This window comes from Apodemus sylvaticus, chromosome 10 (genome assembly GCF_947179515.1).
Source record: "Apodemus sylvaticus chromosome 10, mApoSyl1.1, whole genome shotgun sequence".
In the NCBI taxonomy this organism is placed as follows: Eukaryota; Metazoa; Chordata; class Mammalia; order Rodentia; family Muridae; genus Apodemus; species Apodemus sylvaticus.
The window spans coordinates 53,323,607-53,350,922 of NC_067481.1; the positions used below are offsets into that span (position 1 = coordinate 53,323,607).

Here is a 27,316-nt window from a genome sequence, read left to right on the forward strand (position 1 = left end):
CCTCAATAACATTTTCAAGATCTATCTTGAGGCCACAGCTTACATCCTCTACCTGTGGAGTGGCCCTCAGTTATATTGAACCCGCTACCTGGTAGGAAAACTGGGGATGTATGGGAAGGCAGAGAGAGACGAATGAGACCAAGACAACAGTTACTGATCAAGGTCCCAAGGTTTAATGGAGGACTCAGAATTTACAGTTTAAGGTGAGGCCCCTGTTCAGGAGAACTATTCTGACTGCTTAGTGGGCTTCCCTCCACTGCTCAGGCAGCTGGGTGGGTCACCTGCTTAATTCAGAAAATTGTAAATCTGGAAGAACAATGAACTTCACCTTGGTCCAAGTGTTCAGCCCTAGGTGTGGGGGGGGGGGGGGGGATGATGGCTACCACAGTTCTGGAATTCCTGCTCAAGGGCTGGGAGGAGAAGGCATAATGCCTCACTTTTGCTTTATTAAAAATTGACTGGACTGGGGCAAAATATTTTCTTATGCTCCATAATCCTGTCTGGGAATTATGTTGGCTGGTGTACCCATCTGTCTTAGGTCAGAATTCTACACTCTTTTTCTTACCCGTCTTGGGAAACTCATGTGCAGCTTGTTTGTATTTATTTACACAAACACGGCCTTTAGCATTTATTATAAATAAACATGGCCTATAGGCACAAGTTCCTGTCTTAGGTTGACAAAAGGTCATAGAATTTCATTTACTTGTCTCTGGCTTGCAGGCCTTCATAGCATACCTTTTTCACAATATCAGACCAAAGCCACATGGACCTAAATATATGCACTCAGGGAAATTGTCATGGTGAGTCACTGAGCCAGGTGAGCCTGGGTGCAAACAACCAGCCTGCTTAAAATACAAGGGCAGAAGTTAGAAGCAAAACAGGATTAACTTGTCTGCAGAAGTCCCAAGGTATGCAATTCAGTTGCAAATTACTAACTATCAAACACAAAGCCTGACTTCCAAGTATGGGGGAAGTAGTTTTGAGAATCAACAGAGAGACTGTTTTTTTTTTCCAGGTAAGTGCCAGATAAGCAAGCTGATAATGTTTTTTTTTTTTAGCCATTCTTAGTGATTAGAATCATATTTACTAGAAGATCCAGGATCTGTGTCCACTTGATGAACCAATCTTTCTAGCAGCCATCAGGCTGTGTCTTCTTTTTGTAAAAAAACAAAAAACAAAAAACAAACAAACAAACAAACAAAAACCAAAAAACAAAAACAAACAAACAAACAAACAAAAACACAAACAGAACCTCTTCCCCATATTAAAACAGGGTCTAGACTATTCCATGCATTAGTAAAAGGGTCCCACCATTTAACTATGGCATAAGAATTAAAAGTGACTGGATGCCAGTGGCAATACACTACAGACTGACCTTTAGCATCAGTTTGAGAAAAAGCAAAAAACAAATAAGACAAAAGCAAAATGTGCTTTTGGTGATCTTAGAAGGTATAAAAACCAATTTTTCAGAGTGCAATAAGCACACTCAACAATTCCTTGACCCATTTGGTTATAAGGAATTCCAGTTTTATGTTCAATACTGAATTCTTTACAAAATGATATAAAGTTGTTGCCAGTATTATCTGTCTTAATGAATTTAGGTAATCCCATAGTATTAAAGGCTTGTAAACAATGATCAATTACATTTCTAGAGGCCTCTCCCATATGCAGAGAAGGAAAAAGGAATGCGGAACAAGTATCAATACAAAATGTATATATTTTAATTTTCCAAATTCTACATAGTGAGTTACATTCATTTGCCAAATATGATTTGGCATGAGGCCTCGTGGATTAACAGATCAGGGAAACACAAACTAAACAGAGACACAGTGAAACTAACAGAAATTTTGAACCGAATGGATTTAATAGATATCTATAGAACATTTCATCCTAAATCAAAAGAATCTACTTTCTTCTCAGTACCTCATGGTACCTTCTCCAAAATTGATCATATAACTGGTCACAAAACAGTCCTCAACAAATATAAAAAGATCCAACTAATCCCATGCCTCCTATCAGATCACTATGGAGTAAGGCTGGTCTTCAATAGCAACAAAAGCAAAAGAAAGCCCACATATACATGGAAACTAAACAATGATCTACTCAATGATACCTTGGTCAAGGAAGAAATAAGGAAAGAAACCAAAGACTTTTTAGAATTTAATGAAAATGAAGGCACAACATACCCAAATTTATGGGACACAATGAAAGCAGGAAAGTCATAGCCCTGAGTGACTCCAAAAAGAAAATAGAGAAAGCATACACTAGCAATTTAACCACACACCTGAAAGCCCTGGAACAAAAGAAGTTAATTCACCCAGGAGGAGTAGAAGGCAGGAAATCATCAAACTCAGGGCTGAGATCAAACAAGTAGAAACAAAGAGAACCATACAAAGAATCAACAAAACCAGAAGCTGGTTCTTTGAGAAAATCAACAAGATAGATAAACCCTTAGCCAGACTAACCAAAGGGCACAGAGACAGTATACAAATTAAAAAAAATTAGAAATGAAAAGGGAGATATAACAACAGAAACTGAGGAAATTCAAAAAATCATCAGATCCTACTACAAAAGCCTATACGCAACACAACTGAAGAATCTGAAGGAGATTATCTGAAGGAAATGGACAGTTTCCTAGACAGATACCAAACACCAAAATTAAATCAGGATCAAATAGATCAACTAAACAGTCCCATAACACCCGAAGAAATAAAAGGGGTCATAGAAAGTCTCCCAACCAAAAACAGCAGGGGACCAGATGGCTTTAGTGCAGACTTGTATGAGAACTTCAAAGACGACCTAACACCAATACTCTTCAAACTATACCACAAAATAGAAACAGAAAGAACACTACCCAACTCATTCTACAAAGCCACAATTATGCTGATACCAAAAGCACACAAAGGTCCAACAATGAAAGAAAACTTCAGGCCAATTTTCCTTATGAATATCAATGCAAAAATACTCAATAAAATTCTTGCCAACCAAATCCAAGAACACATCAAAATGATCATCCACCATGATCAACTAGGCGTCATCCCAGGGATGCAGGGATGGTTCAATATAAGGAAATCCATCAATGCAATCCACTACATAAACAAACTGAAAGAAAAGAACCACGCGATCATTTCATTAGGTACTGAAAAAGCATTTGACAAAATTCAGCATCCTTTTATGCTAAAAGTCCTGGAAAGAACAGGAATTCAAGGTCCATACCTAAACATAGTAAAAGCAATATGCAGCAAACAGGTAGCCAACATCAAAGTAAAAGAAGAGAAACTTGAGGCCATCCCATTAAAATCAGGGACTAGACAAGGCTGCCCTCTCTCTCCATATCTTTTCAATATAGTACTTGAAGTTCTAGGTAGAGCACTTAGACAACATAAGGAGGTCAAAGGGATACAAATTGGAAAGGAAGAAGTCAAACTATCACTATTTGCAGATGATATGATAGTCTCCTTAAGTGACCCAAAAAACTCCACCAGAGAACTCCTACAGCTGATAAACAACTTCAACAAAGTAGCTGGTTATAAGTTGATTTCAAATTCCCCATATGGAAAAAGCTGGACCTGAGCTCCTGATTCTCCTGGGTCTGTCTTCTATGTGACAAAACACAGAACTACACCACCATGCTCAGTGATTGTTCTTTTTTGAAAAAAAAAAAACTTGCATATTAATTATAGTTTTGGTGACTGAAAGTCTAAGACTGAAAACTATGACTACTTAGCCTCAAAAACAAAGTATAAAAGCAAACAGGTACCTACAGGAAAGGAAGAGTATCTTTTCCCACAACAGTTTGCCCATTCATAGAAGATAAGTATTGGCCAGTTATTAAGGGGCCTGCCCCCATGGCTACAAACACTCACACTAGACCTGTATCCCTTACTTGTATGCTGACAAATAAAATTTAGCATGAGCTTCAGAAGGGACAAAAAACATTCAAACACTAGCCACAAACAAGGCTTGTTCTTACCAGAGATATTTGTATACACCCAAGATTGCTAGGCCTAGGGACAGGGGACTGTTGCTACTTTGCTTCCAACCCAGTTCCCCCGTAAAAGAAAGTTCAGTCAACTCAATCAGTTAATAAAACAAGCTAAAAGCCTAGATTGGGCAACCTCCCACTACACTACTCTATTCCATCTATATTATCCCATGTAACTTGTGGTTTCTCCAGGCCACGAGCTAGCTTCTCTCCTTCAGATGCCTCTCTGTTTCTCCCCAATAGCTCCTTCCCCTCCAGTTTATCCTGTCCATCCTCCCCTCGACTCTCATCTACTCCCACTTCCTCCTGCCCAATCAAAGGCTCAAGCCTTTATTTGAAAAGTTAAGGTGTGGGGAAGATTCACAAGGCAACTCCTCATCTGCAGCCCCTCTGAGGACTGGAATTAGAATCAAAATACAAGCCCAGGGCTATCCACAACAGGGGACCAGGTCTATGTCCAGAAACATTAACTCTATGGCATTCCTAGATCTTCCTGTCAGATCCACATTCTCAGGACTCTGATTGCAGAAAGATGTTGCCAGGTCTGGAATGGTGGGTCCACTAGGATCTACCAGGAACAGACATCCACTCTACTGTCTGTAATCTCCCCAACTATTCTTTGACCTCCAACAAGGAGAGACCACAGCTCCCAAATTATAGATGAGAAAGCTGAGCTCAGTGAAGCTAATAGATCAAATTGATAGGCTGACTGAGGACAGATATATATATATATATATATATATATATATATATATATATATATATATATATATATATACCTGTGAACTCACCTTTTAATCTCAGACTCAAGAGCAAGACTTGCATGGAGTAAGAAACTGATAAATATCTGAAGCATGAATGGATGTTACACAGTATTAGTAGTCACATGAACACTTGAACTAGAATCTTCTACTCTAAAACTCACATTTTCTATACTACACTGTTCAGAATATATCAGTGCCCATAGCCTGTATGCTGTACAACTTATACAGATGCCTAACTCAATCCAGATGGTGAAGGATCAAAGAAAGGTAAGAAGGAAGGAAGGTAGAATGGAAGGAATGTAGGAGGGAAGGAACAAAGGAAGGAAAGAAAAAAGGAAGGAAGGAAAGGAAAGATTGAATGAACAGACAACCCTAATATGAACATTTCTCTTAATCTTTCTCTTTTTAATTCAGGGGCCATTCCAGAAGTATATATAAAGCAAGTAGAAGAGACTTTTTACCACACACAGTCATTTAAAAGGGAGAATTTGTTCCAAAACTTCACAAGCCTACTACTCTTTGAAAAATTGTGCCAAAGAGACTCAGAGAACTTGGTCAGAAAAAGCCAGCATCCATGTGGACCAGAGGAAGAAGGACATATGATTGAGATCCAAGACTTATTTGGCCCAAACATAGGTACTCAGAAAGAGCCTCAATTAGTCATAATAGAGGGGGCTGCTGGGATTGGGAAGTCAACACTGGCCAGGCAGGTGAGGAGAGCCTGGAAGGAAGGCCAGCTCTACAGGGATCGCTTTGAGCATGTCTTCTTCTTCAGCTGCAGAGAGTTGGCCCAGCACAAACAGCTGAGTCTGGCTGAGCTCATAGCACAAGGCCAGGAAGTGCCCACTGCTCCCATCAGTCAGATCCTGTCTCACCCTGAGAAGCTGCTCTTCATCCTGGATGGCATAGATGAGCCAGCATGGGTCTTGATGGACCAGAATCCTGAGCTATGTCTGCACTGGAGTCAAACCCAGCCTGTGCACACACTGCTGGGCAGTTTGCTTGGGAAATCCATTCTTCCTGTGGCCTCCTTCCTGCTCACAGCTCGGGACACAGCTCTACAGAAGATTATTCCTTCCTTGGGTCAGCCACGTCGGGTGAAAGTCCTGGGCTTCTCTGAATTTAAACGGAAGGAATACTTCTACAAATATTTTGCAGAAAGAGATGCAATTAGAGCTTTTAGTTTGGTTCAGTCAAAGCCAGTGCTCCTGACCCTGTGTGAGGTTCCCTGGGTGTGCTGGCTGGTCTGCACTTGCCTGAAAATGCAGATGGAGCAGGGTAGAAACCTCTCACTAACCTCACAGACCACCACAGCCCTCTGCCTGAAATACCTTTCCCTGACAATTCCCAGTCAGCTCATGAGGACCCATCTCAAAGCCCTTTGCTCACTGGCTGCTGAGGGGATCTGCCAAAGAAAGGCCCTGTTCAGTGAAAGCGACCTCTGTAAGCAAAGGTTAACAAAGAATGCCATTGACACTTTCCTGAAGATCGGTGTCCTTCAAAAGCAGCCCAGCTCTCTGAGCTACAGCTTTGCCCACTTGTGTCTCCAGGAGTTCTTTGCTGCAATCTGTTACCTCTTGGAGAATGGGAAGAAAAGTCATGGTGATAAGGAAAACATTAGAATTTTGAAAACACTGAAAGAAGTGTATGGGAGACATACACTATGTGAGGCACCCACTGTGCGCTTTCTATTTGGTCTTTTGAATAAACAGAGAAAGAGAGAAGCCTTTGCCCGAGAGCTGTCTTGTAAGACAACATTGGAGCTTCTATGGAGCATCATAGGGGACCCACCCTATCAACTACACCATCTGGGTTTGCTCCACTGTCTATATGAGAGTCAGGAAGAGCAGCTCCTGACACAGGTGATGCATAATTTTCACTTAACAGTGCCTGACCCAAACTCCATGGAAGCCACAGTGTCCCAGTCAAATATGAATCACCTGGTGGTACAGACAGACATGGAGCTCATGGTGGTCACTTTCTGCATTAAGTTCTGCTGTCATGTGAGGAGTCTTCAGCTGAATAGGAAAAGGCAGCAGGGACATGAGTTGACAGCCCACAGGATGGTTCTGTGAGTATGGACACACAGCCTACTCCCCAGCTTCTCTGTGGATCCCATGAATGCACGTGTTCTGAACACCAGCAGCTCTCTTAGCTGGTTCCAGGGCAGCAGAGTACAGGTCATCAGCAACATCTAACTGCTGAATCTGACAAGCTTTCTCTATTCACCCCTGTCTGCTTGATCATAGGATGGGAATATGAACTTGTCTCTCCCTATGCCTCAGTGAGGAGCACGCAGCTTCTCTGATTCAAATTATCTTCTACACCTCACCAATTTGCAATGGCCACAGTTACTGATCCTTGCTCTTAACATGCTTTCTCTCTGAGAAACAGCTCATTCCCTCAGGCACCATCCCTCACCCCTATAACAGTAACTTTGGCCCTGAGATCTTTGCCCATCACCAACACATGCATATGTTTGAGAGTCCCTATGGTTTCACTGCCCAGAGGATATCTGTGTCAATGAAGGCAGCCTGGCCCTGGCACTCACCTGAAAGGCTCCCTAACTTTCTGCCAATTCCAGCAGCAAGGTAGACTTCTTCCAGGGTTTGCTACCACTGTGCAGTCTGGCTACCTTATAGTATCAGTATGTGTTTTCTTCCCACCTCATGAGTCATACCATAAATATTCATTAAGTACTTATTTTATACAAGCTCCTAACAATCAATCATAAGAGAATATAATTTCTGTCCAAGGACCACAGACACTGTGAGAGAAGACAGCCAACTACTCTAATTTTATAGAGTGTAGTAACTCTTGCAATGATCAGGCACATGCCAGGTAACAGGGAAGGGAGTGTTTACTTAAGTGGAGAGATTCTCAGGGGTAGCAATGTTTTATTTAAGTCTTCTGTTTTTACATTTTGAAACTTTGTTTCCTAATAATCTGAGCTAGAGAGTAAGGAATCTTCTCCTTCTATTCCTATTGTCAGGACAGGGTAATGCTATTGATGCTTCAAAACACAGATGGGAGCCAATATGATGCAACTCATAGCAGGGTCTTTATTCTATTCAAGGTATCTCGGGACCCCCCAGTGCACCACTGTCACACAGGACAGTTTTGGTGGTGGGAAGCCCCGAATGTCTATCAAACCAAGACTTTATAGTTAGCAACACACAGACAGTACATGTGCAAGTATCTAATTGGAAAGTTACTGTGGCCTTTAACATAATTGGTTGGTGCTGGGAGTCATATCATAAACTTAATTTCTGCTCCCCTCCGCATTGGTGGCCGTTAGGTAGGGGGTGGGCTTATAACCTGGGGGTGCTAAATTGTTGGAGGATTAACCTGCAGACACTGGTCTTGTTGAGGATGTAACCAGGAAATGCTGGTATTGGGGATTATCCTAGAGACTGAATCTAGACTCAGGGGTTTTTTTTTGGGGGGGGGGGAGCAACTTGAAAACTAATACTAGGTACCAGCCTGTTAATTTACCTAAATTCAAACTTAGGTCAGGCTCTCTAAAATGAAGTCTGAACTTAAAAGGCTTGGCATTTCACTATTATTCTTAGGTTTGATCTTTTCATAGCATAACAAATTTCCTGGATGTTTTGAATCAGAAAATTTTTATTGTAACATTTTCTTTGACTGATGTATCAATTTCTATAGTATCTTCTATACCTGAGATTCTCTCTTCATTTTTTTTAATTAGATATAGTCTTTTCTTTTTCCTACCTGCTGTTTCAACATTCCTTCACTGGTATTAGAATGTAGGGGATTTATTTTAACATAGATTGTGGACCAGCAGTTCTCTAGGAATCTTCTGGAGTAGTCCAGATTGTGACTAGTGTGGTCTTGAAATTTTTCTTTTTTTATTCAATATATACTTTATTTACATTTCAAATGATTTCCCCTTTCCTGGATTCCCCCTCCCCAAAAGTCCCATAAGCCCTATTCCCTCCCCCTGTTCCCCAATCCACCCCTTCCCGCTTCCCTATCCTGGTATTTCCCTAAACTGCTGCACTGAGCCTTTCCAGGGCCAGAGGCCTCTCATTCCTTCTACTTGGGCTTTATTTGATATGTGAATTGTGTCTTGGGCATTCCAAGCTTCTAAGCTAATATCCACTTATTTGTGAGTGCATGCCATGAGTGTTCTTTTGTGATTGGGTTACCTCATTTAGGATGATATTCTCCAGTTCCATCCATTTGTCTAAAAATTTCATGAATTCGTTGTTTTTAATGGCTGAATAGTACTCCGTTGTGTATCTATACCACATTTTCTGTATCCATTTCTCCTTTGAGGGACATCTGGGTTCTTTCCAGATTCTGGCTATTATAAATAAGGCTCCTATGAACATAATGGAGCATGTATCCTTATTACATGCTGGGGAATCCTCTGGGTATATGCCCAGGAGTGGTATAGCAGGATCCTCTGGAAGTATCATTCCCAGTTTTCTGAGTAACTGCCAGATTGATTTCTAGAGTACAAGCTTGCAACCCCACCAGCAGTGGAGTAGTGTTTCTCTTTCTCCATAACCTCGCTAGCACCTGTTTTCTCCTGAGTTTTTGATCTTAATCATTCTGACTGGTGTGAGGTGAAATCTCAGGGTTGTTTTGATTTGCATTTCCCTGATGACTAAGGATGTTGAACATTTCTTTAGGTGCTTCTCAGCCATTCGATATTCCTCAGGTGAAAACTCTTTGTTTAGCTTTGTACCACATTTTTAATGGGGTTATTTGACTCTCTGGAGTCTACCTTCTTGAGTTCTTTGTATATCTTGGATATAAGCCCTCTGTCGGATGTAGGGTTGGTAAAGATCTTTTCCCAATTTGTTGGTTGTCTATTTGTCCTTTTGGTGGTGTCCTTTGCCTTACAGAAACTCAGTAATTTTATGAGGTCCCATTTGTCAATTCTTGACTTTAGAGCATAAGCTATTGGTATTTTGTTTAGGAAATTTTCCCCTGTGCCCATGTCTTCAGGGGTCTTCCCCAGTTTCTTTTCTATTAGTTTCAGTGTGTTTGGTTTTATGTGGAGGTCTTTGATCCACTTGAACTTGAGCTTAGTACAAGGAGACAAGAATGGATCAATTTGAATTCTTCTACATGCTGACCTCCAGTTGAACCAGGACCATTTGTTGAAAATGCTCTTTTCCACTGGATGGTTGTAGCTCCTTTGACAAAGATCAAGTGACCATAGGTGTGTGGGTTCATTTCTGGGTCTTCAGTCCTATTCCATTGATCTACTTGCCTGTCACTGTACCAATACCATGCAGTTTTTAACACTATTGCTCTGTAGTACTGCTTAAGGTCAGGGATACTGATTCCCCCAGAAGTTCTTTTACTACTGAGGATAGTTTTAGCTGTCCTTGGTTTTTTGTTATTCCAGATAAATTTGACAATTGCTCTTTCTAACTCTGAAGAATTGAGTTGGGATTTTGATGGGGATTGCATTGAATCTGTATATTGCTTTTGGTAGGATGGCCATTTTTACTATATTAATCCTGCTAATCCAAGAGCATGAAAGATTTTTCCATATTCTGAGGTCTCGTTGGATTTCTTTCTTCAAAGACTTGAAATTCCTGTCATACAGATCTTTCACTTGTTTGGTTAGAGTCACACCAAGATACTTTATATTGTTTGTGGTTATTGTGAATGGTGTCATTTCCCTAATTTCTTTCTCAGCCTGATTATCCTTTGAGTATAGGAAGGCTACTGATTTTCTTGAGTTAATTTTTTATCCAGCCACTTTGCTGAAATTGTTCACCAGCTGTAGGAGTTCTCTGGTGGAGTTTTTGGGTCACTTAAGTAGACTCTCATATCATCTGCCAACAGTGAGAGTTTGACTTCTTCCTTTCCAATTTGTATCCCTTTGACCTCCTTGTGTTTTCTAATTGCTCTAGCTAGAACTTCAAGTACTATATTGAATAAATATGGAGAGAGATGGCAGCCTTGTCTAGTCCCTGATTTTAGTGGGATTGCTTCAAATTTCTCTCACTTTAGTTTGATGTTGGCTACTGGTTTGCTGTATATTGCTTTTACTATATTTAGGCCTTGAATTCCTGTTCTTTCCAAGACCTTTAACATGAAAGGATGCTGGATTCGGTCAAATGCTTTTTCAGCATCTAATGAAATGATCATGTGTTTTTTTTTTCTTTGAGTTTGTTTGTGTAGTGGATTATGTTGGCAGATTTCCACATATTGAACCATCCTTGCATCCTTGAGATGAAGCCTACTTGATCGTGATGAATGATCGTTTTTGATGTGTTCTTGGATTCGGTGGGCAAGAATTTTATTGAGTATTTTTGCATTCATAATGGAAATTGGTCTAACGTTCTCTTTTTTTGTTGGATATTTGTGTGGTTTTGGTATCAGTGAAATTTTGGCTTCATAGAATGAGTTGGGTAATATTCCTTCTGTTTCTATTTAATGGAAGTTTGAAGTCTATTGGTATTAGGTCTCCTTTGAAGGTCTGATAGAATTGTGCACTAAAACCATCTCATCCTGTGCTTTTTTTGGTTGGGAATCTGTCAATGACCACTTCTATTTCATTAGGGGTTATAGGACTGTTTAGATGGTCTATCTGATCCTGATTAAACTTTGGTAGTTGGTATCTGTCTAGGAAATTGTCCATTTCATCCAGATTTTCCAGTTGTGTTGAGTATAGGCTTTTGTTTCAGCCCTGATGATTTCCAGCCTTCTACTCCTCTTGGGTGTATTAGATTTCAGGTGTGCTGTTAAGCTGCTAATGTATGCTGTCTCCAGCTTCTTTTTGTAGGCACTCAAAGCTATGAGTTTTCCTCTTAGCACTGCTTTCATTGTATCCCATAAATTTGGGCATGCTGTGCTTTCATTTTCATTAAATTCTAAAAAGGTTTTGATTTCTTTCCTTATTTCTTCCTTGACCAAGGTATCATTGAGTAGAGTATTGTTCAGTTTCCAAGCGTATGTGGGCTTTCTGTTTTTGTTGCTATTGAATACTACTCTTACTCCATAGTGATCTGATTGGAGGGATGGGATTAGTTCAATCTTCTTATATCTGTTGAATTCTGTTTTGTGGCCAATTATATGGTCAGTTTTGGAGAAGATACCATTAGGTGCTGAGAAGAAGGTATAATCTTTTGATTTAGGATGAAATGTTCTATAGATATCTATTAAATCCATGTGGTCCAAAACTTCTGTTAGTTTCACTGGGTCTCTGTTTAGTTTGTGTTTCCATGATCTGCCCATCGAGGAGAGTAAGGTGTTGAAGTCACCCACAATTATTGTGTGAGGTGCAATGTGTGCTTTAAGCTTTAGTAAAGTTTCCTTTACGAATGAGGGTGTCCTTGTATTTGGGGCATAGATGTTCAGAATTGAGAGTTCTTCTTGCTAGATTTTTCCTTTGATGATTATAAAGTGTTCTTCTGTGTCTTTTTTGATGACTTTTGGTTGAAAGTCTATTGTATTGGATATTAGAATGGCTACTCCACCTGTTTTCTTAGGACCTTTCCAGCCCTTTTCTCTGAGGTAGTGTTTATCTTTGACACTGAGATGCATTTCCTGTATGCAGCAAAATGTTGGGTCCTGTTTACGTATCCAGTCTGTTAGTCTATATCTTTTTATTGGGGAATTGGGTCCATTGATGTTGACAGATATTAAGGAATAGTGATTGTTGCTTCCTGCTATTTTTTGATGTAATTTTTATGTTTGTGTGGTTATCTTCTTATGGGTTTGTTGAAAGAAGATTAATTTCTTACTTTTTCTAGTGTGTAGTTTCCCTCCTTTTGTTGGTGTTTTCCATTCATTATCCTTTGAAGGGCTGGATTTGTGGAAAGATACTGTGTAAATTTTTTTTTATAAAATACCTTGGTTTCTCCATCTATGGTAATTGAGAGATTTGCTGGCTATAGCAGTCTGGGTTGGCATTTCTCTTCCCTTAGAGTCTGCATGACATTAGCCCAGGCTTTTCTGGCTTTCATAGTCTCTGGTGAAAAGTCTGGTGTAATTCTGATAGACTGGTCTACCTTTATATGTTACTTGATCTTTTTCCCTCACTGCTTTTAATATTCTTTCTTTGTTTAGTGTATTTGGTGTTGTAATTATTATGTGATGGGAGGAATTTCTTTCCTGGTCAAATCTATTTGGAGTTCTGTAGCTTCTTTTATGTTCATGGGCATCTCTTTCTTTAAGTTAGGGAAGTTTTCTTCTATAATTTTATTGAAGTCATTTACTGGCCCTTTAAATTGGAAATCTTCACTCTCTTCTATACCTATAATCCTTAGGTTTGGTCTTCTCGTTTTGTCCTGTATTTCCTGGATGTTTTGGGTCAGGAACGTTTTGCATTTTTCATTTTAACTGTTGTATCAATGCTTTCTATGGTGTCTTCTGCATCTGAGATTCTCTCTTCTATCTCTTGTATTCTGTTGTTGATGCTTGGATCCATGACTCCTGACTTCTTTCCTAGGTTTTCTATGTCCTGAGTTGTTTCCCTTTGTGATTTCATTATTGTTTCTACTACCTTCTTTAGATCCTGGGTGGCTTTGTTTAATTCCTTCACCTATCTTGTTGTGTTTTCCCTTAGTTCTTCAAGGGCTTCTCCCTGTTTACTTGTGTTCTCCTGTATTTCTTTAAGGGAGTTATTTATGTCCTTCTTGAAGCCCTCCATGAAGCTCTCCATCAGCATTATGGCCTGTGATTTTAAATACAAATCTTGCTTTCCTGGTGTGTTGGGGTATCCAGGACTTGCTGTTGTGTGTGAATTGGGTTTGAATGATGCCATATTGCCTTGATTACTGTTAGCAACATTACTACGTTTGCCTTTTGCCATCTGGTTATCTCTGGTGTTAGTTGGTCCTGCTGTCATTGGCTAGTGCTTGCCGCTCCTGTGTGCCTGCATGCCTATCTCAACAACCCTGGGTGACCTGTTTTCCCCTGGCACAAATTCCTAGGGTGCTACCGAGTTCCTCAGTGCAGGTGGAGTCCTGGTGGAGTGTGTCCCAAGCAATCCTCTACTCTGGTGATCCCTACCTACCAATCTGTTTCACAGTCACAGGAGCAAAGATGGCGGCCGAGACGCACTCTCTTTTAGTTGTAATTGGGTATATAGCTCTCTGGCCCCCATCAACTCTGGATGCAGGTTGTGCTGACTGTCTCCTCCACGCAGCTGGGCATAGAGGTGGCTTCCTGAGCCACTTGGAGATGGTGTGCTGCGGCAGAGGATGTTCCCGGACCAGAAGCAGAAACTGGAAGGCTCCTGCCGGAGGTCTCTGGGTCAGGGTCCTCCAATCTGCAGGGCCAGTCTCAGTTGTGCAGGCTGCCACCTCCACGTTGCTGCTGGGTGGATATCTCAGATATATTCTTTATTTACATTTCAAATGATTTCCCCTTTCCTGGATCCCCCCTCTCTGAAAGTCCCATAAGCCCTCTTCCCTCCCCCTGTTCCCCAATCAACCCCTTCCCGCCTCCCTGTACTAGTATTCCCCTACACTGCTGCATTGAGCCTTTTCAAGACCAGGGGCCTCTCCTTCCTTCTTCTTGGGCATCATTTGATATGTGAATTGCTTCTTGGGTAGTCCGTGCTTCTGGGCTAATATCCGCTTATCAGTGAGTGCACTGATGTATCCATTTCTATAGTATCTTCTACACCTGAGAGTCCCTCTTCTAGCTCTTGTATTCTGTTGGTGGTGCTTGCATCTGTAACTTCTGATCTCTTACCTAGGTTTTTCATCTCTAGAATTGCCTTGCTTTGTGTTTTCTTTATTGGTTCTACTTCCATTTTTAGGTCTTGAACAGTTTTACTCATTTTCTTCATCTGTTTGATTGTATTTTCCTGTATTTTTAAAAGATTTATAAATTCCCTCTTTAAAGGCCTCTATCATCTTCATAATATTGGATTAAAGGTCATGTTCTTGTATTTCAACTATGTTAGGGTATCCAGGACTTAATGTAGTAAGATAGATAGGCTCTGCTGGTGACATTTCTCTAGCTCTTGTTGATTATGTCCTTTAGCTTTCTGAGTTTTGTTGTTAGTATAGGCCTAGCTGCTAATTTCTGAGTTTATCTTTATTGGGTGGGAGTTTTATATTATTTTTCCCTTGGTTTCTGTTTCCTTTCTGTCTTCTGGCCTGAGTGGTCTGGAGTTCTGGTGACTAGTGAGGATTCAGATCCAATGGGATGACTCTCCAGGAGTTTTTGTGCACTGTGCAGCCTCTGGGGTTTTGTGTGTTAACCTTTACTCGGGGGTATCTAGTACCAGTGTGACCTGGGATCCTTAGTATCACAGTGGCCTATGGGAAAACAGACAGAGTTGTGGTCCAGAAAAACAGTCTGGAATGGACTGAAATTTAAGCATGTAGGGTATGTTTTAAGGAGGCTTGGCAGGCAAGGGATTGAAATGGGGTCTTACCTCCTTGTCCCTGGTGCCTTCAGTCTTCTGAGAATGCAGGCAGAGCTGTAGGCCTGAAAATGGAGTGCAGATGACAGGGTGAAGTTTAACACTGTTGGGTGTGCTTTAGGGGGATTTTGCTGACAGGGGGGGATGGGGGAGTGCTGGATTTTATCTGACTGGACCAGAAGTCAGCCGGCATCTGGGAATGAAGGCTGAGTTGTACCAGAAAATGAAATGCTGGGACAGAGTCAAGGCTTTGAAATCTAAAAGCCTATCCCCAATGGCATACTTGCTGCCACAAAGACCACACTTCCTAAGCCTCCCCTAAGAGGACCATGACTTGAAGAAACCATTCAAATGTCCATAACTCAGGGTGACATCATTCAAAACACTACATCTAGCCAGAACAAGATGCTGGCTTGGATCCTCAGCAGAAAGGCAAAATTGTGTCATACCCTTTACTCTTTAATCTATTCTCTGTGTACTTGCCTATGGGAAAACTGAATCAGTTTATCTTTTTTTTTTCTATATTCTTTGTTTACATTCCGAATGCTTTCCCCTTTCCTGGTTCCCCCCTTCCCATCAGTCTCATAAGCCCTCTTCCCTCTGCCCATTTCCAAATCACCCCTTCCATTTCCCTGTCCTGGTACTCCCCTACAAAGCTAGATCAACTCTTTTCAGAACCAGGGCCCTCTCTTTCTTTCTTCTTGGGTATCATTTGAGATGTTAATTGTGTCTTGAGAATTCAGAGCTTCGGGGCTAATTAATACCCACTTATCAGTGATTGCATTCCATGCATATTCTTTTGTGATTGGGTTACCTCACTTAGGATGATGTTTTCCAGTTCCAACCATTTGCCTAAAAACTTCATGAATTCATTGTTTTTAATTGCTGAGTATTATTCCATTGTGTAAATACACCACATTTTCTGTATCCATTCCTCCATTGAGGGACATCTGGGTTCTTTCCAGCTTCTGGCTATCATAAATAAGGCTGCTATGAACAAAGTGGAGCATGTGTCCTTATTGTATGCCAGAGAATCCTCTGGGTATATGCCCAGGAGAGGTATAGCAGGGTCCTCTGGAAGTGCCATGTCCAGTTTTTTGAGGAACAGTCAGACTGATTTCCAAAGTGGTTGTACCATCTTGCAATCCCACCAGCAGTGGAAGAGTGTTCCTCTTTCTCCACATCCTCGTCAACACCTGCTGTCTCCTGAGTTTTTAACCATAGCCATTCTGACTGGTATGAGGTGAAATCTCAGGGTTGTTTTTATTTGCATTTCCCTAATGATTAATGATGTTGAACATTTCTTAAGGTGCTTCTCAGCCATCTGAAGTTCTTCAGGTGAAAATTCTTTGTTTAGCCCTGTACCCCATTTTTGATAGGGTTATTTGGTTCTCTGGGGTCTAACTTCTTGAGTTCTTTGTATATATTGGATATTAGCCCTCTGTCGGATTTAGGGTTGGTGAAGATCCTTTCCTAATTTGTTGGTTTTGTCCTTTTGACAGTGTCTTTTGCCTTACAGAAACTACAATTTTATGAGGTCCCATTTGTCAATTCTTGATCTTAGAGCATAAGCTATTGGTCTTCTGTTCAGGAACTTTTCCCCTGTGCCCATGTCCTCAAGGGTCTTCCCCAGTTTCTTTTCTATTAGCTTCAGTGTGTCAGGTTTTATGTGGAGGCCCTTGTAGTTGAGCTTAGTACAAGGAGATAAGAATGGATCAATTCACATTCTTCTGCATGCTGACCTCCAATTGAACCAACACCATTTGTTGAAAAGGCTATCTTTTTTCCACTGGATGTTTTTAGCTCCTTTGTCCATTATCAAGTGACCATAGGTGTGTGGGTTCATTTAGGGGTTAGGGGACTGTTTAGATGATCTATTTGACCCTGATTTAATTTTGGTATTTGGCATCTGTCTAACAAATTGTCAATTTCCTCCAGATTCTCTAGTTGTGTTGACTATAGGTTTTTGCAGTAGGATCTGATAATTTTTGAATTTTTTCAGTTTGTATTGTTATATCTCCCTTTTCATTTCTAATTTTGTTAATTTGGATACTGTCTCTGTGCCCTTTGGTTAGTCTAGCTAAGGGTTTATCTAGCTTGTTGATTTTTTCAAAGAACCAGCTCCTGGTTTTGTTGATTCTTTGTATGGTTCTCTTTGTTTCTATTTGATTGATTTCAGCCCTGAGTTTGATGATTTCCTGTCTTCTTCTCCTCCTGGGTGAATTAGCTTCTTTTTATTCCAGGGCTTTCAGTTGTGCCATTAAGCTTCTAGTGATGGTCTCTCCATTTTCTTTTTGGCAGCACCCAGGGCTATGAGTTTTCCTCTTAGCACTGCTTTCATTGTGTCCCATAGATTTGAGTATGTTGTGCCTTCATTTTCATTAAATTCTAAAAAGTCTTTGATTTCTTTCTTTATTTCTTCCTTGACCAAGGTATCATTGAGTAGAATATTGTTCAGTTTCCATGGGTATGTGGGCTTTCTGTTGTTTTTGTTGCTATTGAAGACCACTTTACTCCATAGTGATTTGATAGGAGGCATGGGATTATTTCGATATTCTTATATTTGTTGAGGTCTATCCTGTGACCAATTATATGATCGATTTTGGAGAAGGTACCATGACGTGCTGAGAAAAAGGTATATTCTTTTGCTTTGGGATGAATGTTTTATATATATATATGTATATATATATATGTGTATATATATATATATATATATATATATACACATATATATATATAAATGTTAAATCCAGTTGGTCCAAAGCTTCAATTAGTTTCACTGTGTCCCTGTTTAGTTTCTGTATTCCTGATCGGTCCATTGAGGGGAGTGGGGTGTTGAAGTCTCCCACAATTATTGTGTTAGATGCAATGTGTGCTTTGAGCTTTAGTAAAGTTTCTTTTATGAATGAGGTTGCCCTTGCATTTGGAGCATAGATGTTCAGAACATAGATGTTTCTTGCTGTATTTTTCCTTTGACCAGCAAGAAGAGTCCTTCTGTGTCTCTTTTGATGACTTTAGGTTGAAAGTCAATTTTATCTGATATTAGAATGGCTATTCCAGCTTGTTTCCTGAGACCACTTGCTTGTAGAATTGTCTTCCAGCCTTTTACTCTAAGGTAGTTTTTGTCTTTGACACTGAGGTGTGTTTCCTGTATGCAGCAAAATGTAGGATCCTGTTTACATCTCCAGTCTTTTAGTCTATGTCTTTTTATTGGGGAATTGAGTCCATTGATGTTAAGAGATATTAAGGAAGAGTGATTATTGCTTCCTGTCATTTTTTATGTTAATTTTATATTTGAGTGGTTATCTTCTTTTGAGTTTGATAAAAGAAGGTTACTTATCTTGCTTTTTCCAGGGTATAGTTTCCCTCCTTGTATTGGTGTTTTCCCCCTATTATCCTTTGTAGTTCTGGGTTTGTGGAAAGATATTGGGTAAATTTGGTTTTGTCATGGAATATCTTGGTTTCTCCATCTATAGTTATTGAGAGTTTTTCTGGGTATAGTAGTCTTGGCTGACATTTGTGTTCTCTTAGAGTCTACATGAGATCTGCCCAGGATCATCTAGCTTTCATGGTCTCTGGTGAGAAGTCTGGTGTAATTCTGATAGGTCTTCCTTTATATGTTATTTGGCCTTTTTCTCTTACTGCCTTTAATATTCTTTCTTTGTTTAGTACATGTGGGGGTTTGATTATTATGTGATGGGAGTTATTTCTATTCTGGTCCAGTCTGTTTGGCGTTCTGTAGGCTTCTTGTATGTTCATGGGCATCTCTCTCTTTAGGTTAGGGAAGTTTTCTTCGATAATTTTATTGAAGATATTTGCTGGCCCTTTAAGTTGTAACTCTTCACTCTCGTCTATGCCTATAATCCTTAGGTTTGGACTGCTCATTGTGTCCTGGATTTCCTGGATGTTGTGGGTTACAAGCTTTTTACATTTTGCATTATCTTTGACTGTTGAGTCCATGGTTTCTATGGTATCTTCGTCATCTGAGATTCTTTCTTCTATCTCTTGTATTCTGTTGTTGGTATTTGCATCTATGGCCCCTGATTTCTTCCCAAGGTTTTCTATCTCCAGTGCTGTCTCTCTTGGTGATTTCTTGGTTGTTTCTACTTCTGTTTTTAGATCCTGGATGGTTTTGCTCAGCTCCTTCATTTGCTTGTTTGTGTTTTCCTGTAATTCTTTAAAAGATCTTTGTGTTTCCTCTTTCATGGCTTCTGCCTGTTGACCAAAGTTCTCCTGTATTTCTTTAAGTGATTTTTTGCATTTCTCCTTATTGGCTTCTATCTTTTGACCCATATTCTCCTGAATTTCTTTAAATGATTTTTTGTGTTTCCCTTGTAAGGGCTTCTAACTTTCGATCAGCTTTCTCCTGAATTTCTTTAAGAGATTTATTTATGTCCTTCAGGTGTTCCTCTAACAGCATCATGACCAGAGATTTTAATCCAAATCTTGTTTTTCTGGTGTGTTTGGGTATCCAGGACTTGCTGTTGTTGGAGAATTGGGTTCAGATGCTGCCAGATTGCCTTGATTTCTATTAGTAACATTCCTAGGTTTGCCTTTTGCCATCTAATTCTCACTGGTGTTAGTTGGTCTTGTTGTCACTGGCTGGTGCTTCAACCTCCTGTGAGCCTGTAAGGCTATTTCCACATCATTGGATGACTGGGTTTCCCCTGGCACAGACTGCTGGTGTGCTACCCTCCTCTTGTGTGCTATTGGAGCCCTGCTGTGTCTTGCCCCAAGCAATGTTATACTTAGGTTGCCTCAGTGAACCTGGTGCTCCCTGTCTGCTCTGTCATGGAGCAAAGATGGTGGTGGAGAGTCAATCCCTGTGCTGATCCACATTGGGCACAGGCCTCACGACAGGCTGGCACACAGACGAACTGCCTATCTGCCCAGGTCCTGGGCGCAGACAGACCCCTGGCAGTTTGCGCCCCCAGAGATCTTAAACTCGGGATATCTCAGTACCTGGTGCTGCCTTTCTGCTCTGTAGGGCAGAAAAGATAGCAGAGGGGAATCACTCCCTGTGCTGATCCCCACGTCAGTTTATCTTTTATCTTATATTTACATTTGTTTTCTTAGTGAATCAAGGCTGTTTTCTCCTGGAACTAAATGTCTAGTACAGTATTATTCTGAATAGCCTTATAAAATACCTACACAGAATAACATGGCCTGTTGGATCATTTTCCTATTCTTGGCCATTTTAGGTTGTTTCTAATTATCTATGGTTATACAAAGCCTTGAAGGGCTTTAGACAGATGTTGTGAGTAGAAGACTTATATGGAACTTCAGAAGAATTCTGAGGATGTACAAAGCCAGAAACCAGATATGGAAAGAGGAACCAGGAACACCAGTTTGCTTGAAAAGCACACTGCCCTTAGGACTCTGGGAACAACCCCATCAGAAAGCAAAATGTTTCAGCTGCTAGTGAGAAAATAAAATTGAAAGAAAAATTCAGCCAGACAAGGCAGCAATATAAACAAGAGGTCATTGCACACAAGGGAAACAGTTCCAAGGCAGAATTGGCCAACGTCAAAGGCAAGGGGAGAAAAACAGTTGAAGACATTAAGGCATGAAAGATTGCAGGGTGAGCAATTTCTCCCTGTGTGTCTCATAATGGCACTTCAAGCTTTTTAAATAATGCAGTCTGAACTTCCAGGTTCATCTCGTGTAAATACTGACCATGCATCAAAACTACTATCCATTGAGGGTTGTGGGAGTGGTTCAGACAATAAGAGCACTGGCTGCTCATTCAGAAGAGTGAAGTCATTGCAAGTACCCACACCCGGTGGCTAACACCGCCTTTGACTACAGTCCCAGATGATCCTAGGACCAGCCTCTAGCCTCCACTAGTTCCTACATCCATTTAGGCACAGAAAAGCAGGCATAAAAACCATACACATAAAGTAAAACAAATAGGTAAATCTTTTTTAAAACATCATTCTTTGACGTTTAGAATTTGATTTCCCTAACATTTCTTTGGGGTTGTAAAATGGGATAGGATCCTATTTTTTTTTTCAGTCAAAGTTGCCTATTTTTAATCTCTGTTTTGGAAAGTAGGAATTTTTTGAGTTGTTTTGTTTTGGTTGTAGTGTTGGAGATCCAGTGTTGCACAGACCACGAATAGAGCTGCTCCCAGCCTCTTGGTGTTTGTAGCTTAGTCTAGCCTAGAATTCACCATTCCCATGCCAAGTACATTTTGTTTCTGGCATTAAAGAATAAAGGAATGCACACACTACCGTTGTGGGCTGGTCTCTCTCTTCTCTCTCTCTCTCTCTCTCTCTCTCTCTCTCTCTCTCTCTCTCTCTCTCTCTGTGTGTGTGTGTGTGTGTGTGTGTATGTGTGTATGTGTGTGTGTGTGTGTAGGTATAGGTATGTGTATTTTGTGTGTGTATGTGTGTATGTGTGACAGTCTGTCTGACTGACTATCTTTCTGTCTCTTTCTCTTTGTCTCTCCCCCTATTTCTATCTCTCTTTGTCTCTCTGTTGGTCTCTGTACCTATTTCTGTCTCTCTTCATCTATACCTCTATCTCTATGTGTCTTTCTGTCTCTTTTTCCTTGTCTATCCCTGTGTTTCTATCTCTCTGCCTCTCTGTCTCTTTCTCTATCTCTGACTCTCTGTCTCTCACTGTCTCTCTCTGTCTTTGTATGTGTGTGTGTGTGTGTGTGTGTGTGTCCACTCTCCCTTCTCCCTCCTCTCCCTATGGTCCTCTATACTTGGAAGGATTCAAGAACCCTGTGAACCAACACAGCTGTAGTATAGTATGTGATAACACTTATCATACCATAATGGAGTCTTTCCCAATTGGCAATCCTGAGCTCTCTTCTTTTGAACTGTCCATAATGGAAATCTATTCCAAAGAAAAGCAGGTGAATTCACATCAAAGAGAAGAAGCCCATCTGGATTTCTAAGATCCAACTTCGTGCCAGGCCATGAGCTGAGCACTGTAGATTACAAAGCCAAGACGTATTACAAAGCCAAGACGTAATCCATTTGTTCATTACCTTTGGGAAACCTAGACTGAGTCAGTAATAGACACACAAAATGAGCACACAGCATGCTATCCTAAAGGACATAAATGAGGAAACACACAGAGGAGAGGATCCAGAATTTGGAGCAAAAGAACACATAGAAGGCTAGTGAACTCTGGGGATGGCATACTGGTATCTGGGACTGAGATAGACAGAAACCCAATCTGCTATATGGGGCTGTGCACTGACCATACACACACAAGTCACATGCTTCTGCTACCTCTCTAACCTTCAGGTGCAGGTGGACCCCAATCACGGATGCCAGTTGGAAGATTTTCTTCTGTAAACTTAAACTCACCAGAAACCTGGAGGAACTGGACATCAGTGGAAATCCACTGAGCTACTCTGTAGTACACAGTCTTTGTAAGGCCCTGAGACACCCTGTCTTCCAACTAAAGGCCTTGTGGTGAGTCTGGACTGGGTTCACATGTAAACCATGGACAGATCAGAGGAGACTAAAGGCAAAGGATGTCTAGGGCGGGCTTAGTATTTATCAAATAGTCACTGAACTCCCTTTACCACATAGTAGACCTCTAAAGACAAATGAGTAGGATTCTGTTCTTGGGGATCATCAAGGAATGTCACTATCTACTGATAACACTGGGCTCATGAGGGCTTCAGAACTTCCTTAGGACATGATTATGCAAAAGTGAAGAATACAGAGTCAAAGGGAAGCCTGAGGGGAGAAAACTCCAGGTCTGAGGAATGGCATCTCCCCCTTTCCTCCTACCCTCTCATAATCAGACTTCTGTTTTATGGACTTTATCTTAACTAAGATTTCACTTGACAAATGAGATTATGCTCTATCTATGTCTGGTGAATTTCATGTCACATGGCTCTTGAAATATAGCAGTGAGAGGTCCTAGGCCTACTGAGCTCTGTCATGGCCAATGGTAGCAAAGCATCACTCGTGAACTATACCCATTGCTCCTGCAGCTCAGCTGTGGAGAGCTTGGAATTCTCTTCCTAGACCAGAAAAGGCACAACAGAGAACTAACCACTGGCAGCTCAGCATGCCAAGAATCACAAAGAGAGACATGAGAGAAATTTTCAAAAGCAATGAGCCCTAGAGAAGTTGACAGTGAACATCTCCCTCACAGGCTTGTTGACTGTGGCCTCACATCCAGATACTGCTCACTCCTGGCCTCAGTGCTCAGTGCCCGCTCCAGCCTGACTGAGCTAAACCTGCAGCTGAATGACCTGGGTGACGATGGTGTGATAGTGCTGTGTGAGGGGCTCAGGAATAGAGCCTGCAACCTCAAAATCCTACGGTAAGCAAGCCCTGCAATTCCTTTCCGAACACAAAGAGGGAAAGGGACATAGTTGAGTTCCCAGATAACAAAACATAGAAAAGAAAAGGGATAGAAAATTCATAGTCAGCATGGATCCTGACCAGCTATGCCACTTACACCCTGCAACTGGGCAAGGTACTATCTTCTCAAAAACTCAATGTCCACATGGATTAAATGGAATGCAGTACACATCTCATGGACATGTATTGTATATTACAAATTATATATGAAATTACATAAAGTATACATTTAAAAAAATAATACTGGGTAAGTAGCTGAGCATGTTGGAATCACATGCATTACCATGGCTATATATAATAAGAGACCCCCAGGTTTGCTTTACTCAATGAGAGTGCCTCAATCATTTATTTATTCACTATTTCATGTATGTTTGCATTCATTTCAAGTTCTCTGTATGCCAAGAATTGGTGCAGGCCCTAGGAAAATAAACAGAAACACACATGGAGATGTCAGTTATGTGGAAAGAGACAGACACTGATCACCCATCATTAGCCTGTGACTCTATATTGACACACTGCTAAATTCTGTTCACTCAGCAATATTATGAGAATGTAATTCTGTGAGGGGCATAATTTAATGAATGGCCCAAAAGTTCCTATGAAGCTTGAAGGAGAAATAGGTCTTGGTTCAGCCAACATGAGACCAGAAGACCAGGCAAATGCAGAGTTGGGGGAGGCTCTAGAACAGATATGAACTGGAATCAGAGAGTGTCACAGGGATTGACAACAGAAGCCTGATATAGTTTCCAGTACCTGGAGCTGTACCATTCCTCCTGGCCTACAGTTCCATGTGAACTAAGAAAGCCTCCAAATTACAGCCCGGGAGACATATCTCCTTCTCCACACAGCCCTTCATGATGTCTCTAAGCTGTTCTCTCTCTCTCTCCAGTCCATCCACTTCCCCAGCACAAGTCCACAGGCAGATTCTAGGGGAACAGTTCCCAGGGGTTGCTTGCCAGTATCCTTCATGAGCTCAGAGAACCACAGATGCTATAGACCCATGTACCCAGAGTCTGCTGGTCCTTTCAGCCAACAGGAAGAGTCAGGCAAGCCTATAGCTTGTAATTTACCTCTTTCTGGTCTTCTGCTGCAACTCTCAAAATTTAGGAGCAGTTTTTCAGTGAGAATTCTTATTTCTATACCTCTGGTAGCTGAAATAGGCCCATATGGTTAACATATTTGTTCCCCCCAGGATATTTTTGGCCATGAATGTTCCTCACACACTGAAAAACATGTGCAGGACTGGCCTCTACTGCTGATCTGCCTTACAGACAACTCAGTTATATGTGAATTCTTAGCTGTCTCCTTCCCTCCTAAAGACAGACCAATCTTGAACTTGAAGGCGCTATCACCCTCCCCATAAAACAGCTTGGTGGCATTATACAGCCTCTTAGAGAGGAGGAGCCTTTTCCCTCCTGACTTGTCTGTGTCTCACATAAGAAAGAGTAGGAGTGATATATCCATGCTTAGGAATTAAGGACTCTGAAACCCAGAGAAGTCAGGCAATACTCTAACACCATCAACAACCCTGCAACTTTAGGGTCATACGAATGAACCAGAGGATCTTGGTAGTGCCTTCTATGTAAGGATAAGCTTTTCTTTCTTAGCACTAAAGAGATGGAGGGGGTAGGTGAGAATGGAACCCAGGCTCTTTCCTTCAAGGTGAATGTCCATGAAGCCTTGCATCCCAGCACTAGGTGCTCACCTTGAAGAGCTGACCAGAATCCCCCCTGGGAATATGGACATGACTATCAGTATTTAGGAATGCTGATAGCTACAGATGTGCACTTTGCCAACAAGAGTCCCCTTATCTATGGCCATGGTCCCCTCCCTGCAACAATCTATTTCTATTTCCAGTGACTGACCTGTGGAAAGGAGGGCCAGCCCCTCATTTCAGCTCTGAAATGTTTCAAAGGTCCTCTCTTGTATTCAGATCTCTCTAAGCATTGACTAAGTCCTACTGAAACTGCCTCATGGATACATCTTCCTCTCAGCCTGTCTCTCTCTCTCTCTCTCTCTCTCTCTCTCTCTCTCTCTCTCTCTCTCTCTCTCTCTCTTGTTCTGATTTTTTACAAAAGATAAGACTGAATGAGCCTTCTCACTGGCTCCATCCAAGGACAACAGAGTCCAGGATTCTGAACTCTGATGTCTCAAGATCCTGTGGTGGATTCCAGAAGAAACAGCCTCCTCTTGTTCTTGTAGGTTGGACCTGTCCTCTCTCAGTGACCAGGTGATTACAGAGCTCAGGGCCCTGAAGGCAGAGAATCCAAAGCTGCACATCTACAGCATATGGTAAGGGGAGTGGGGGAGAAAGAATCCCCTCTGGTCAGTCCTGGCCCTATGTGGCTGGTTCGAAGCTGAGAGGTGGAAAAGGTGTCCTGGGGTGGGAAAGACACAGAGAGCCTAGAAGAAACCAGGAAACCACAGTGATTGAAGGAAGGAAGGGGTCTGTATGTATGGAGGTTGTATGATTTTTTAAGAAAAATATATTCATATAATATGCCTACTTAAGCTTTTCCATCAGAGAATAATTATGAAAGGGTGAGTTAGTGGAGAATCCCTGGGAAAAGCAAGTATGATGACAGTAGTCACAGGTAAAGCCAGACCACTGGAACAATGAAAGTAAAACCACAATGAAGAAAGACATAGAGAAACAGAGCACAAAACACACTCTGTGTATCACTGTTTAAACTCTAATGCTCAGACACACATACACAAAAGGGAATGTGCATGCTCCAACTCACATGCATAAATGCACACACACACTAATGTACACACATACTAGCATACACATACATGCACACGCACACTGCTATGGAATATGAAGCCTCAGGAAAGGAAAAGTCCATTTTAACCTCCAGGGACTGTGCTACAGCCTGATTTTTGACAGATTTCAGTTCAAGACCATGAATTACATCTGTTCCTAAGTTCCTAGCTTCTGTGCTGCATGTAAAATGGAGGGCCCTCTAGACCTGAGAGAGTCATCCATTCGTTGAACAAACATTCCTGCAGAAACACTGTGCATCAAACACTATTTGGGCATCTGAGGGCACAATCATGAACAAGGCAGACATGGCCCAACATTTATTACCTCAGTCCATCAAAGAGGGAATGCTTGGTCCCCCACTGTTCACATAATTGTACCCGGGGATTCTGTGAGTGCAATGGTGGCCTTTATGACTTCATGCAAAGCTGAGATGAGCTGTGGTGACGTCTCAAGGATGGGAAATCTGGGCAGAGCCATGAAGTAGAAAACACCAGGAACAGAGCATAAGGAAGCAGAGAGAGCAGCTCCTTGGACGAGAGGAAACCACATGTGGAGACCTTCAGCTCGGCTTCCCCATCAACTGAGAGAGCCACAGGAGTGCAGAGTCTCAGGCCTCACTCCATCTCTGCTGACTCAGAATTTTGGGTAGGACAGCTTCCTTCAATGAGATTTCTGATTTAGCAGGCTACCCAGGTGACATTTGAACATATTAACTTGAAAGTCACTGGTCTAGAGGACAATGATCAGGAAAGGGTGATATAGAAGGCCTTGGAGTGGACAGAGGCCAGTGTAAGAATAGTGAAGCATGCCAAGAAACTTCTACTTCTGCCCAGAGGCAATGAGAGGCATTCCGTGGCTTCAGTCATGAAGTGTCATCTCCTCCCATGTTTTATGGTCAACTCCTGTGCCGAAAATGTGCTGGAAGGGATGATGTCAGAAGCAGGGATACCTGTCAGAGGATAGGGGCAGTGGCTCAGGACACTGCTCACTCCATCCCAGGACTAGCATGGAGGCTTTGTGAATGTAGAGTAGAGAACAGAAAGGAGGGGAGATTTAGAAGGTAATGACTAGATGATTGGCATTCACACT

At 41.4% G+C, this 27,316-nt stretch overlaps 2 protein-coding genes across 2 annotated transcripts in view; both read left to right on the top strand.

Moving 5' to 3' along the window:
* The window catches only part of LOC127694892 (NACHT, LRR and PYD domains-containing protein 1a-like), a 50,155-nt gene that overhangs the window by 5,631 nt on the left and 17,208 nt on the right, over positions 1 to 27,316 (top strand). The window contains exons 3-6 of the mRNA XM_052196645.1: positions 5,164 to 6,820; positions 22,384 to 22,554; positions 23,249 to 23,419; positions 25,663 to 25,752. Coding sequence (XP_052052605.1) covers positions 5,164 to 6,820; positions 22,384 to 22,554; positions 23,249 to 23,419; positions 25,663 to 25,752 — 2,089 coding nt within the window. The remainder of the gene's footprint in view (positions 1 to 5,163; positions 6,821 to 22,383; positions 22,555 to 23,248; positions 23,420 to 25,662; positions 25,753 to 27,316) is intronic.
* LOC127694894 (NACHT, LRR and PYD domains-containing protein 1a-like) overlaps positions 1 to 27,316 on the top strand; it is a 118,945-nt gene that overhangs the window by 5,547 nt on the left and 86,082 nt on the right. The window lies entirely within an intron of this gene.